Source organism: Melospiza georgiana, chromosome 3 (assembly GCF_028018845.1).
Source record: "Melospiza georgiana isolate bMelGeo1 chromosome 3, bMelGeo1.pri, whole genome shotgun sequence".
In the NCBI taxonomy this organism is placed as follows: domain Eukaryota; kingdom Metazoa; phylum Chordata; class Aves; order Passeriformes; family Passerellidae; genus Melospiza; species Melospiza georgiana.
Genome location: NC_080432.1, coordinates 61,780,435 through 61,795,370, shown reverse-complemented (window position 1 = coordinate 61,795,370; position 14,936 = coordinate 61,780,435). Strand labels below are relative to the sequence as shown.

The 14,936-nt window shown below is 38.3% G+C and overlaps 1 protein-coding gene across 4 annotated transcripts in view; it reads right to left on the bottom strand.

Moving 5' to 3' along the window:
• Nucleotides 1–539: 539 nt before the first annotated feature.
• EPM2A (EPM2A glucan phosphatase, laforin) overlaps nucleotides 540–14,936 on the bottom strand; it is a 35,732-nt gene continuing 21,335 nt past the window's right edge. For 2 of the 4 annotated variants that reach the window (XM_058021258.1, XM_058021260.1), the window contains exons 2-4: nucleotides 10,241–10,367; nucleotides 3,678–3,919; nucleotides 540–2,385 (exon numbers count right to left, since the gene is read on the bottom strand). In XM_058021258.1, coding sequence (XP_057877241.1) covers nucleotides 2,105–2,385; nucleotides 3,678–3,919; nucleotides 10,241–10,305 — 588 coding nt within the window. In that variant the 5' untranslated portion in view covers nucleotides 10,306–10,367 and the 3' untranslated portion in view covers nucleotides 540–2,104. The remainder of the gene's footprint in view (nucleotides 2,386–3,677; nucleotides 3,920–10,240; nucleotides 10,368–14,936) is intronic. The other 2 variants (XM_058021256.1, XM_058021257.1) reach the window with 1 other exon arrangement.

The window sequence follows — 14,936 nt, the reverse complement described above, 5'->3', positions numbered from 1 at the left end:
TGCATCTGGAGTAAAGAGCTTCTGTCAGGATGTTTGGAAACACATTTTAAGCTTGCGGTTTCAAATAAATCTCCGCAGAAATGTAGAACTTAAGCAACTTGTCCTCTCTGTTTCTCTGGCCATTTTCCTTCTCTCAGTGCTTGATTTTCAGGAGCATATGGTAGCAAAAGCTCACCAATTTTACTTTAAACTCAGTCAAAATGCGGTAACTCCTGGGCAGGCAGCTGCAGCTCTGCACATTTTCATGTGAGCCCAACAGCCAGACAGGAGCACTCACACAGTCCCTCTTCTCTCTGCTCTGGGCTAGGAGAAGAAACACCTGTTTTAGTCTTTGGAGGTACCAGAGGTGTCATATGGTCCACACACCTTTGCTGTGCTGGTTTTTGAGATTTCCTGTCAAACTGACACAACACAAGACAAGACATGGGCTGTCACCATTAAAGTGGCTGGTTCCACTTCTATATAGAAATGTGGGTTACGATCCTTTTTGCTATTTGTGAAATTGAGAGACAAGGACACATGACAAAATGGGCTGCTCGAATAGTCATTTTGTCTTTATTTCCTCATCCATTTTCTAAACAGGCAGTATTATTTCAAAAATTCAGAAATAAAGTCATGGTCAAACCCACAAATACAATAACTTAAATGAACATTTTTCTTTTCAAGATGATTGAAGTATAGGATAAATAAAATATATTATTTTGGACATTCTCCATAAACAGCTCATATCCAATAGTTTCTCCATTAAGCATTCAGAAAATCAATATTTATTACTTAAACTACTCTGTCACTGACTGCATCTTTAGAGGAACAAGTTGCCTGGAAAAAATGAGATTTCACTGAAGAATAAACCTATAGAAATTATGTTTCTTAATGTTTATGCATCCTTCATCCTCTCTTCTCTCTTGAACTCAATTTATATCAAATTAGTTTCATCTGAGCGGGACTGGAAGCTGTTGGTGCTTAGTTTAGCTAAGGGACCAAGCAGCAATGGAAAACATTAGGGAGCATCCACAAAGCTAACACTGAGGCTGAGCTCCTGAGAAACCATCCTCTGCAGAGTTGCTCTTTGCTCCTAGAGAGGAATCTATTGACTTCATTCAGCCCAGAGGTAGCCCAGCATTAGCTTCAATGAGCTAAACCCAGCACGCACCCACTGCTTGCACAAGTAGAGGCTTTGGCTGTATTGGAAATGTTAATCTGGGTCAACAGCCCAGAGGCTGAGGTGCCAGTCGTGCACTCTGCTTATCACACAATTCCTATAGGTCCTGTCTTACCCAGTGGTCACTGCTCAGACTGACTTGGCACCTAAGGGAGCCCCTGTTCAGCACTGCATGGACCAGAGGGGCAAAATGCAGCTTCATCTCAGAGAACTCACAGCCTAGGATAATGTAACAAGCAGTGGTCCTGCCCCACGACAAAGCAAGGCTGCCACAGCTGGAGCTGTGTTCTCTCTCCATGCCACAGCCCAGCATAATCCCAATGTCATGAAAGAATTCAGCTGGAGCCCATAATACTTAACATTAACTAGATGGACAAAGTGCAAATCTTAGTTCACTGCATTAGACATTAGCTTTTTGTTTTTAAACACTGAGTTGAAGAACCAGTTTCCTTCTGGTCTTTCTCATCAATACCACTTGTCTACAGAATTACTACAAAACACTGCAACAATCTAATATCTGCTTAAAATAACTGAGCAGCTTTGATAATGATCTGCTCCATCCTAATCTGAATCTTAATCCAGTCAATATTCATATTTTTTTCTTCTCACTTTTTATTGCCAATTCTATTTCACCTCACGTCTTGTTTAGTTTCTAGCCTAAACCTCAGCTCCTATAGGCAAGTAGTTAAAAGAAAATCTTGCTTCCCTTTGCAGTTTCTAGGTCTCATAATTGCACCAAAAGGCTTGAAAACATGAACCATGTCAGCTTAAGGAAAGCAAATAAAAGCCTCTAAGGCACTTTTTAAACAAAATTCTCATCACTTTTACAAGAAGTTTATAATCTGAAGAGTTGAGGTGGGTGCCTGAGACACAGAAATTTCTAAGTCCTTGAGGTTCAAATGTAAGGATTCCTCTTCACCTTCCTTTTCTTCTTCTGCTTTTCTACTCTTGTATTTGATACGAGGAACGAAGGTGCCCAAATTTCTGGTAGAAATCTTCTTCAGCACGATTCAGAGCTTCCTCATCTATGTAGACAGCTGGTCTCCGGGCAGCCAAGAAGTACTGCACCTTCCTCAGGCTCCATCCCAGCACGTACCTCAGCCAGCCGCTGACAGCAGCCGTGGACCTGCCCACGCCAGCATTGCAATGCACATAGACAGTGTGTCCGTTCTGCAGCAGCCCGTGCAGCAGGCACACCGCTTGTGGCAACATCTGGATTCTGCCTAAGGTTAAAAACAAGGCACGTTCATTTGCACTGGACAAAGTCAGTTCACGACTGAGATTCTGCCTGCACAGCCTGATGAATTGTGAAATATAATAGCAGACCTGACATATTCCACTTTTTTCTTTCTTTTCTCAAATCACTTTCTAGGCTAAGTTGTTGTTTTTTTCCTTGCAATATAGAATCAGATCACACAAAACTAAAATGCCCCAAGTCTCTTCTAAATATAAATTCTGATAACATCAGATGTGTGTGGCACATTCATTTTCAAAGGAACTGAGACAAGGCAGCACATTATAGAGAACAGCACAATTTACATAGCGTTAAAGTTAGCAAGCCAAAACTGAAATTTCAATTTTTTTAATACCAGAGGTTTGTGAAAGTACCTACAGATTGCTGATTTCTAAAGCATTTTAATGAAGGCCATTAATTCAGTAAGTGAGGAGGGAGGAGGAGCAAAAGAACATTTTACTGTACAACTTAAAATTGTTATGATTTCACTGTGCACTAAGCATACAGTCAAACAACACAGAATAGCCTTTCTCACTCTCAAAGGGATGAACATACCATATTTTCTGACACTTTTCTTCTGGCTATCCTGGGAAACAGAGCTGCAAGCAGCAGAGCCCAACTTTTCCTCATGGCATATATGAGCGCTGACATTAAGCCCTTTCAGATCCCTGTTTTAAGGTCTCCTGTCTGGTTGGAAACAAGACTTTGAACTGAGCATTCCAACCAAGGACTTAAAAGTACTGGTAACTGATGTTACAGCTCAGGTGCTATGAGTATTTTCAATTAATTGCAATCTATTATATAAATGTCGCTATGGAGTTTCATCAGACTGGGATACTACACTTAAAGAAAAAGTGGTTTTGAGGAGGGGAACAGCAGACACACAGCACTGCCTCTCCATTTTTAATCAGCAAAGGTGGCAAGCTGCCCTGCTCTGCAAACCTGCAGTCTTCCACCTACACAGCATACTTTCATTATGTAGGCTGAACTCAAGCTGAAAGTAAAAACAGTCAAGCAGTTATTGATGTCAGATGGCTTTAAACACAAACACAAATAATACTGCCAGACACAAAGTACTTCAGCTGGCCTCTCTGCCTACAAGAAAATATGAATAATTTGTTAAAGACAGCACACAAAGAAACTATACCTTGTGTTCCAGCTTTATTTTCATGCAAAATGTGCACAGAACTCCTCTCCCTCCCAGCTGTCATGGAAGTGACAGATTATTAACTCCAACAGTTTGTTGCTATTAATTTACTGCAAGAGTGACATGAGCATTACCTTCGGTGCTCATGTCTGCAGTTGGCAGCCAGACATAGGCAAGACCTTCTTCCTTATACAGTTTCATGAGGATTTCGGGGCTCATGGGTTCTGGGTAGCGGTTGCAGCCCCAGGAATTTTGAACAATGTCAGATTCAGTCTGGAAGTTCATCACAGCTGTGACACCCAGCTCATGCTTCAGCTTGATGGTCACATGCTCCAGCTGCCGAGGACAGCTTCCCAGCCAGATGTTTGGCAGAATCCTAGCGTTGAGAAAAGAGTGGGGTTGATTACAGTATCTTAAGGAAACTGCCAAGTTCAGCAGTGCTCCTGTTCCAAACCTGCTCGACATCATCACACAAACACCGCTAAGCACAGACTTTTCACGTCAGGCAGTAAGAAACTTCTTGTTTCATTACAACTTATTTTGTTCCAGTTGAGTTGGTGATGTCTGACACTGGGGATCAAGCTCCCAGACTACACCAAAGAGCCAGATGTGCTGAGAAAAAATTTCAGAGAACAGTTATAGCACAGGTCTCCAACACATCATTTATCAGTAAGCTTGAAGTAGAAGCTTACTAACATCAGGAATTCAAATGAAAAAACTCTGAAGATTCATGCAATTTGCACACACACAGAGAAAAAAACCCAACAACAACAAAAAACCCAAACAAACAAAAAAATACCACCAAAAAACAAAAACAACAACAAAACAACTTAAAGAATTCACATTATCCAAATCTGCATTACTTTAGTAATAAGTCAAACTGAAAGAAGTCTTCCAACTCTTTAGCTACCACTATAATGAGGGAAGTAGGGAAAAAGGCATTTTGAACAGCCCTTCTATGATGAAACTTGAAAATTAATGAGTCATTCTCTTCTAATTTTTCTCTGATGTCTTGGAGGCTAGTGGGAATCAAATACAGAATAACAACACATGAATAGCTTCCCTCAAGGGCTGAAGGACCAGAAATTTTTCAGGAAAACAAGGTTTATGTAGGATGGGAAAGTAGCAGAAATATGGTTGTTTATCTACATCAAACTTCAAGACTTCTATGGTTTTCCCATTGCTAATTGTCATAAAACTATTGTATACTTCAACAGATGTTGACATTATAAACTGAATACTTAGAAACTTGTTTTCAAATGAGGGGTTTTAATATGCACATGCAATTAAACTGATGGCATCTACAATGGATTATTCAGATGCTCAAATTATTAATGATATACTTTAATTTCTTTTTGCTTCCATTGACTTCAATTTTGAACATGTAATCTACAAGCTAAACAAAATATCCCTGCATTTAACATAAAACTTTGCAAACCTTATTAACTGCAACAAATCTGTAGCACTACTAACTACAAACTTAGCAAACACTATTAAATGCAAATCTATAACAAAAGCAAGTTCCTCAAAAATAAAACATCTGCCGTGCGTGCCTTATGTTCTTTCCCAATTTTAACCTCAGCAACAAATAAGGAAATTTTTAATGTTTTTTTTCAGGAGCCTGTAAAGCACTCTTAAATCATCAGGTAGCTATTTCCATTTTATTGTTCACAGTAATAGGTACTAGCATTTAATTAAGACCTGTAATTGACTGTAATTATTAAATCCTGCTATATTAGTACTGCAATATTATCAAAAATAAAAATTCAGATCCAAGAAGAACTAATTATTATTGTTTCCTGGTTTAAATTATTGTTATTGTTCTAACAATAATTGTTATTATTGTTTTCATGGTGAGTTGCATACTAGCCACACAAACACAGCCTTTGGCTTTAACAGCCCCTGTTCCAATGGGACAAAACACTTGATATCAGTATGTGGTAACTGATACCAATTTAAACAAATATATTACATAGCAAATAACCATTTCAACCATGTTCCAACAGTGAGATCACTTGAAAAGATTTGAATTAGTTTTTATTTCACATACATGTTCAAGAATTGCCCAAGATCCAGCATCCCAGCTCAAGCATTCCCACTGATCAGAGGGATGGGTGATGCTCCCCTGCAACAACTCCTTCACTGCCCCCTTTCCCATGTGCTCCACAGGAAGCATCCCAACCTGAGTGAGTGACTGCTGTCAGGAACCTGCCACAGGAACCTGCCACAGGAATCTGCCACAGGAACCTGCCACCATGATCAGGGCATTTCAAGGTGCTCAGTGTGAGCCACAGAGCCCTAACAGAGGCTGACAAATGGCTGGAGATGAGCAATGGCCACAAAGCTTCATTCCCGGGACAGAGAAATGGCAGTATCACTAATAACTTGTGACAATATGAGGATATTATTTCAAGAACAAGAACATTAGTACCCTTCCTTCCTTCCTTCAAAGGCTTTCCTGGAGACTCATACATATGTAATTCATTTGATACTTTGTGAAACATCTAATGCACTAAATTACCTTGATGGGAGGAAAAAAAAAAGTGTGTTTTCTAGGATTTGATTAAATTAAAAGTGACTAAAGCATTCCTGAGATAAATAAAATTCTGAGTAATACTCTTGCTTACTGGTAAACCAATGCTATATAATTTTTTGCCAATGATTTTCTTATGGATGAACATCACAGCTGTGTTATATGCAAGACCTCTGGGATACAGACCATTTGTTTATTTTTTTTTTTTGCAGCCTAACATGTCTTGTACATGACAAGACCTCCTCTATTACACAATACTAATTGCATTTACTGAACAATCTGAAGAATTTACCAAATTTTTATCATTGTCTTTCCCCACAATTAACTGAACTAGTGGAGACATTAGAGAATGACCTAAGACACGTATTTAGGACAGGCAATTCTTGTGAATTAATTTTATGATCAGGTCCTAAAGTTTAGCCTTTGAGAGGATCAAGATGTAGCCTTGACCTTGGTCTACAAGCCCTTTATCTACCCACCTACAAACAACTGTAATTCTTGGTCTTGCTGGCCAAGGCTTAACCTCCCTTTTACCATGCAGAAAACAATACTGCAGAGCTGTCCTATCAGCCAATTTATGTAAAACTTCTAGGGTAATCCTACTGCCCAGTACCTATATTCCTATTTGGCTTTATCTACTTCAAAAATTACCTTTTTCTGACATCAGAAGGAAGGAATAAAAGAGTTTGGTGCATGTGGGAGTACAGAGACTAATGGAGAGTTTAGCAGCTCTATTTTATATATAGATTTTTTCATAGCCCTACTGAGGGTTTCATTATGCTGAGGATCAGGAAAACATACATACTGAACCAAGCAAGAATGTGGTAATTTCTTTTTTTACATCTCTTTCCTTAATGATACAACTTTTAGTTATATGATGATATAACTTTTAGTTATATCATTAAGTTAATCATTAATGCCCTTCTTTAAGTTGCCACTGAATTTCAGTAGGTAGCTAGATTTTAACCACAAGACCATTTGGCATGGGAAAGTTCTATTATGTTCCCCTCTAAACTGCCAAGTTACAGTGCCCTGAGCTCTCTGACAGCCAGTGCTTTCCAGCTCACATGTGGGTGTATTCCAGCAGCAGATTATGTGATCCCTGAGCACATCAAAAATATTAGGAAATTATTCGTGATCAATAGACCTTTAATCTTTTCAGCTGAACCCCTTTGATGTTCCCAAAATATCAAAACAGGATGGGGTTTTAGCAAAATTCTACTTGAAACTTTGCTTTCATATAAAAATGGCACTTTGTCATTGTACATCTTTACTCTCTGCATCAAGGATAATAAACCATGTTTGGCTCCAGAAGACATGATCAATTCAGAGACAGTTTATCAATGAAGAAATCACCTAGAGTGATTTAAACATCAACACTATTTAGTGATCTTCTGAGATTAAGTCTTGAAGATTGTCTATAAGCCCTTTTTTATAGATAATTTCTGTCAGCTACTTTCAGCCTGCCCTACACTTCAGTTCCCCACCAGGATTCAATATTTGCCTACCTTAAGGGGACTTTTAGGGGTCCAGTGGATGAATTAATGCGAGAAGCTTGAGGTTGTGGTAACAAGGACTGAATGTTAGGAAAATGTTATTCAGTTTATTTTTACAGAACCCAGACATATTTAAAACCTACTTTTTGACTTATAAACTGAGAACACCAACAATTATTTATCATTACCCCTGACTAAATATGGAACACCCTGCAAACACTGGTACATTTCTTTTCCAGCACACTTAAATTATTTTTAATGATGTAGACATATATTGTGTTTGTTGGCTTCCTGCCAGGACCCTGCACAGTCTGGATTAAAATGACAATTCAGAGTGAATTATATATAACATTGTTATATTATATACAACAATTCAGAGTGAATACATCTAAAATACCAAATGCATTCCATTTAATCAATGTGTATGCAAATGTTCTTCCCCATCCCTAAGGAGAAAATGAGTCTGAGGCAGTGAAAAATTAGCATTGTGAATTTTTGTTTTAATGGTGCAGAATAATTTTCAGGCTGGTTCACAAAGCATCATACACCATACCTCTCAGCCTTAGTACAGTACCAAACCAGCCCAGCAACTGTAATTGCAGGGATGTGATTTCCAGGGAAGGTGACCTGACCTAGGGGAAGACAGCAGGCCACTGCATCAGGCAGTCAGCTCTTCCTCCATGACACCAATGTCTACTCCGCCTCTTCAGCATACCCAGTTTTACTTTTGCTAATAATGCTTTGAGACAAACAGATCCTAAATTGAAATTTCCTTAAAATGCGGAGTTGCAAGCTGGGATGACTCGGTTACTGCATCCAGATCTGAGCAATCATCAGTGTGCTAGGAGAAGGCATCTTAGAATGCACCCTAAAATTAATCAACCCTCTAAGAGTTACAGTTCTTATAGAAAAGGATAGGATTTGGCACTTTAGGAACACATTTCATAAGAATATCCATCAAGTACTGACCGGTGTCCTTTTATCCTGATAGTTGCCAGCTTTAATCAAAAGAGATGACTTTGCAAAACTAAGGAAAAATTGCAGGGTATTTTTCATTGGTTATTGGCAACAATGATCTATCAATGATTCCATTTGTTTATACCAGTGACATTTTTGACCAAGGTCCAGTCTATTATATTAAATGAAAAGTGATTGATTGAATCATCTCCAGCGCCAGGTGAAGGGGTAGCCTGTGTTAAAGCTTGCACTCCACTTTTCTACACTTCCCTAGATCCCATTAAGCATCTGATGACAGTGAGATAAGTACTAAAATACACATATAACAAAACAAAGCCATTTAGCTGAAGCAACAAACAAAACAATGATTAAACTGACTCTATCTTTCCTCCAGACTCTTATTTCCTAGTAAGGTATAGTCTGCAACCTCAGCTACACGGAACTTGCAGTAAAACTTCTGCATTCCCAAAAGAGCAACATATATAATTCAGTCAATTTACTCTCAGAATTTTGTGTTGCTCTAGGCATACAGAGTGGGTTTTTTGCACAAATGTAGTGCTATTACCCTGGTACCACTACAAGCAAGCAGCCCAAAGGGAATATAGGCCTGAAGTACAGCTCTGTTACAGACGATTTTTGTAGCACTTGAACTGCTAGAGACTGTTTCCAATTACACTGCATTCCTGTTTCTTCCCCTGATGGCATTGGAGTAGGAACTCATTCAGAATTTCTATAAGGTGGGTTTTTAATCAAAAATTATGATCTGTCTGAACTAAAAGCTTTATAGAAGTTTTCAACTTTCAGCCAAATTTAAACTAGTTCAGAGACCAGATGTCTGTTCCCTGTCTCACATGACACAAAAAAGAGATTTCCAGAAGTATTGCTTTGGGCACATTCAAAGTGAGAATATAGGAAATCCTCAGCTACAGCTGAGATGCTCTTTCATCTTTTCTGTATTCTCTGCCCTGTGACAAGGCACATCACTTTAAATGGCAATACCACTGGATTATGATGACCCAGAACTATCATCCTCTATGTGCTCCTTCTTTTGCCTGTGGCATCCTTCTAACAACACATAGCAGCTTATTCATAGGTCTGTGTGTGCCTTCCCTGAAGTACCAAATTAGACATCTCTCTTCCAAGCCTTCCTTGTTCTTTTCTCTGAACCTGTGACAGTGAGCACTTCCTAGAAATCAGATGAGGTTCCTGTACTTTTGTCAGAGCAATCTGGAAACACTGCTTAGATTGCTGTCTAATGCCCTTAAATGCATTCACAGACAGAGAAGAATTTTCAAATTACCAAATTCTCTTCTCCGTTGGAAGATCTGAGCATGTTCAAATATTCTTTGATATGTAGAAAACACACTGATTACTATCCTCACCTCTGAAAAAAATGTATTTTGTCCAATATGAATAGCGCAGTTACAGGTCATAGACACACCTTCTTGTCTCCATAATGGACACAAAGAACAGATTATTTCCTTCCACTCTGTAAAACCCTCTTACTTCTCTCTAAGTTACTAACACACTCCAACACATCTTTGCATTCTTCACACACACACCCACACACACACACACACACCCACCATATATTCAGAGCATCTGATCACTCTTGCTTGCCTTTGGACTCACTCTCTTTTTGAATGTTATGCCCAGTACGGAAAAGAGTACATTTCTGAGAAGAGCCAACAATTATTTATCATTTACTTACTTCTTGTGCTTCAAAGGCTTTATCCCTCTTTCAAGTCCCCTGGCAGTTCTTCTACAGCATGTCATTGCTGACCTATATTCAACATGGGATTCCTTTTTCAAGTTAACATCTTTCCAAACAGATGAACCTACTCAACAAGGAGAGACCAAAGTTTGTCCAAACCATTATTAGTTTCAATTGCCAGTGGTGTCAAATTAAACTAAATGAATATGTAGCAAAAGAGCAGATGAGATTTACAGTTAATGAATGCATCTCTGCAATATGTCTTGGACTAAATAATTTCATATGCACATCACTGTATTTTAAGCTAACTATAATCAAATGGAAAGGGAAACAGTACCTGCTTCTAGTGACACTTGGTGAAAGCATTGCTTTATAAAGAGATCAAAGTGGAAATATGAGCCTGTACCAAGAAGTGAACTGAAAGTAACAAAAAATGCATAGTAATGGTCTAAAAAATCACTCTGTGCACTCAAACTTTGAACTTTTTACTAACATTTTGTTGTATCAAGAAAGATACAGAAAAATGAAAAATATTAAATATCAATTCAGTAGATTTCTTGTGAAAATACTTTCAAATGAGGGCAGCCTAAGGATTTAACATCCTTAAGAGGGAATTTAACCACTGTTTAAAGATCATATCTATGAAAAGGCCAAATCAACTGGCTTTAGCTAAATAAAAGACATAAAGAATATAAATAAATAATATTTATAAAGAATATAAATTCCATGTAGCTTCACCTGTAAAGTAACTACCAAGAGATGAGAAAAATGGCAAAATTTTAAAAATAATTTTTTAGCCTTGTGTCTTCCTCCAAAATATGGACAGCATGGACAGATACCAAAACAGAGTCCCTTGTTTGGTCTTGCACAGGAATTCTGGTTTTTCTATTGTCTGTTTAAACAAAGGACAGAAAGATCTCTCAGCAAAATGCCTCCTTGCCAATGAAATAATTATGTGGGACTGGGGGGTTATGACACTGACATTTCATTGCCTATTGCAGAGGGCACAAGGCTAAATGATGTGATCTTAATCCCTTCTCCTGTCGATTTACTGATAAAGTCTCCTTGCAGAAGACGAACTGACGGACCCTTCTCGATGAGAGGCCTGACTTAAGCAGGATTGACTGGGAACAGTCAGATGCACTTCATTTCCCAGCACAGAGTCAAGCAGTAGTAGCCAGAGCAGGAGAGCAAGGTTTGATGATGCTATGGTCGGACTCCAAGATAGAATAAACAGGCTTAATAAGATCACTCTTATCAAGAAAGATGGAATAAATGGCCATAACCTTAGCAGAAGCCACCAGAGAAAAGCACTGATTCATGATAAAACTATATCTTACTGAAATGACACAGCTACAGACCTTGTAGAAACTACTTATATTCTTGAACAAAAAATTGCTCTTACCTAAATGTCAAATGTAGAAGGAGCACAAGTCATTGCTTATAAATTTGTTCTGCTTTAACACTGAAAGAGTGCAGTTTATTGTGAAGTTAAGATTTCTACCTCGGGGCTTTAAATGAGGACAATTAAACAGGCTACAATGTAGTTCCAAGGATTTTTTTACTTCTCCTTCTTATTTGGAACTCTGATGAAAAGCAATTAAGGTCTGGCAAATTTTCTACTTAGATGTAATTTGAACTACTTATCTAGCCTCTCACATGGGAGCAGACTTGGAATGTAGAAAGAAACACCTGCTTTTATCACTTTAGAACAACACTTTGTCAGCTTAGCAATATGCAAAATTTCTCAAGCCCTTGAATTCTGAGTCTTATGCTTAATACTATCTTACTTATTCCATGTTCACAAATCTGTGGCATAAAACTACCTCATTTACTGATATGCCAAGCAAATAAGCCATTAAAGTTTGACCCCAAGCTGACAATGTGCTAAACATAAAGCAGGTAAGAATAACATCAAACCTGTAACTGGAATACAGTATTACCCAGACTGCAAAGTCGTTCCTGTGTTGCGCTGCCCTCAGGTTCTGCTGTCTTAGGAAAGGATTTCCACAGCATCAGTGTGATGGTACAAAAGGGTTTGATTGTGCTCCCTTTACCCAGCAAACTGCTCTTACAGCAGGCACCACAGTGCCTTGAGGTTTTGAGACACTGAGCAACTGTGCCCATGCCTAAGCACAGCCCAGCTCTTCGCACTCACAACCTTCTGGCGCATTCCATGTGTGCTTCAGGATTGTCCGCGGCTTTGAAGTCACCAGGGGTACAGGATAAAAAGGTCCACGTGAGAAGAATTAAAGTCACATAAGACTTTAGTCTATAGAGCCACAAAATTTTCTCTTTATGGCCCATTTTCCCCTTCCACAGCAATCCCAAACATTCCCTTACAAGGAACATAAGAGCTTTATTAGAAGAAACTCCCAAAAAACATCTCATAATAAGAGATGCAGAGATTGAGAACATTCCTAACATCCTATACCCTGCCAAAGCAGGGAACTTATTTGATGAAAACATGTAGACAACTGGGAAGTAAATCACATCCCACGCTGCAAAAATGACAGTAGTATTTGACTAAGTAGTAGCATTATGCTTGAAAGTCACAAAATAATCCTTCTGTTGCATTCAGTACTCATAGACCATCATCAGGAAAAATGGGATGAAGGAAGAGAAACAGAGAGCTGGAGAGCCCAGCAGAGAGTGCCAGAACAATCAGAGTTCTAGAAGACAAGTTTTCAGAGAAAAGACTGAAAGACCCAAGGACTAATATCAGAATGAACATATTGAGATATTCCAAAGTCAAGCACTCTGATTCTGGGAAAAAAGGAGTTTCCAAGCATATATTAAAGGGCTATAGAGAGGCAGGATACTAATTTGTTCTCCAAGTCTTCTGTGGAGAGAACAAGAAGAAATTAACTTGAATTGCACTAGGAAGACTTAAATTGAGATTAGTAAAGCTTTTTAATGGTTGGAATAGTGAGGTAATTGAATGGGAGAGTAACAGGCCTGTAGAGTCTCATCACTAAGATGAGATCATATTTTAGATCAGGCTGGATAAACCTGAAATGATTTAAATGTAATTGAGATTAAGTTGGGGCAAGGAAATGGACTGGATACTTTCTGAGGTCTCTTTGAGCCTATGATCTATGATACTATAATCATAAACTTTAATTTCCATTTCTGGAAGCACTACCTATATTCATTTATCAAGTTCCCTCTTGAAATAATTTAGGTTCCTTGTCCTTCCTGCCCTATTTGAAAGGTCATGCCAGAATTCAGACATCTTTCCTTTGATGACAGAAACCTTGTTCTAATTTACACTCTGAATTCATTCAGAAGCAATTAATATCCATTTCATCTTAAAGAAGGTTCAATTTCAATAATTCTTCTTCCTCCTTTGTAGTAATTCCTGAATGTCTTTTACAAATAGTAATAGATCCTCTTTCTTAGTCTTCATTAAACTATGCTGTCTATCCCAGGAGCAGTCAAACTATGGTAGCAAAAACCAATTTATTTCGTTTCAACTACAGTGGCACAAAAGTTGCAAATCCTGTGGAAACCACTCTCATTCATTGCATGTGTGTTCTCCAGATACAACAATAGATTAAATTTGTCTAATTTTGTCTCTAAACTAAGCTCACATACTCCAGTAATTCCAGTGGAATTGCTGTTATCAACCTTGTAGTACATTCAAACCTATACAGTGAAAAGACCCACAAAATAAACTCTTTTTCCTTCTTCACTTCATTCCATTAAAAAGCTTAAAGCAAAATAATTTATCTCTTATACTTTTTTTATAATCTATTTTGTCTCTGGTCTAAATATGATCCAAAGTAATGTGGTCACCCAAGACTTCACCTACACAGCCAGAACTGAAATATGAAAGATTAAATGTTATTCTCCCTGTATTCAAAGTGAAATATTTTATGTCACATTTTTCTATGTATTTCTACTGTGAAGATAAGAAAGTAACGATCCACAAGCACACCAATGCCTTGTAGGATGGGGTGTCCAGATCTAGCCTTACAGGACTTTGCCAGAATTTCTTTTCAAACATACACACAAGTTTCAATGGATGCCTAAGGAGCACACTGTATGCAGAAGAAAGCAAAATTTGCTTTTGTAAGAAACGAGTCTTCTTGCACTTTCACATTATAAGCATTCTCTGAAAGCAGACAGTGTGCCAATTACAGAAATACAGCCTGAGAAGAGAATCAGGTTCCAAGGCTTGTACTGAACAACCTGGAAAGGAAAGGACTCCTCCATTGGCTTGTGAGCATTAATGCCTAAATGCTCCAATTAAAGAATCTTGTCTGATGCAGCCATGGTTGCCAATGGTTACTTCCTACATATGTCTCTGTTAGACTGCCAGCATTCCCATTTGTTTTGAATTAGAACGAATACCCGGAAACACAAGAACAACAGGCTGCTAAACTCAGCCAGACAGCAATAAACCATGAATTCCTTGGCATTAGGAATGAGAATTTCTAACATTAATGCTTGGCAATGGGAATGATGCCACTGCTGGCACCTGTAAGTTAAATCATCTCAACAAAATTGACTCAAACTGCTACAAATGAACTTTAGGTTAATGCCCAAGAAGATTCGGGAATCATTAATAAAAATATATTTTGTGTTTTTTCAGAGTTTACATATAAGCAGCTGCTTAGGAATCTAGACTGGGAAAACAATAAAAGATAGATCCAGTTTTCAAAATGTAGCATTTCAGATCCAATGGAAA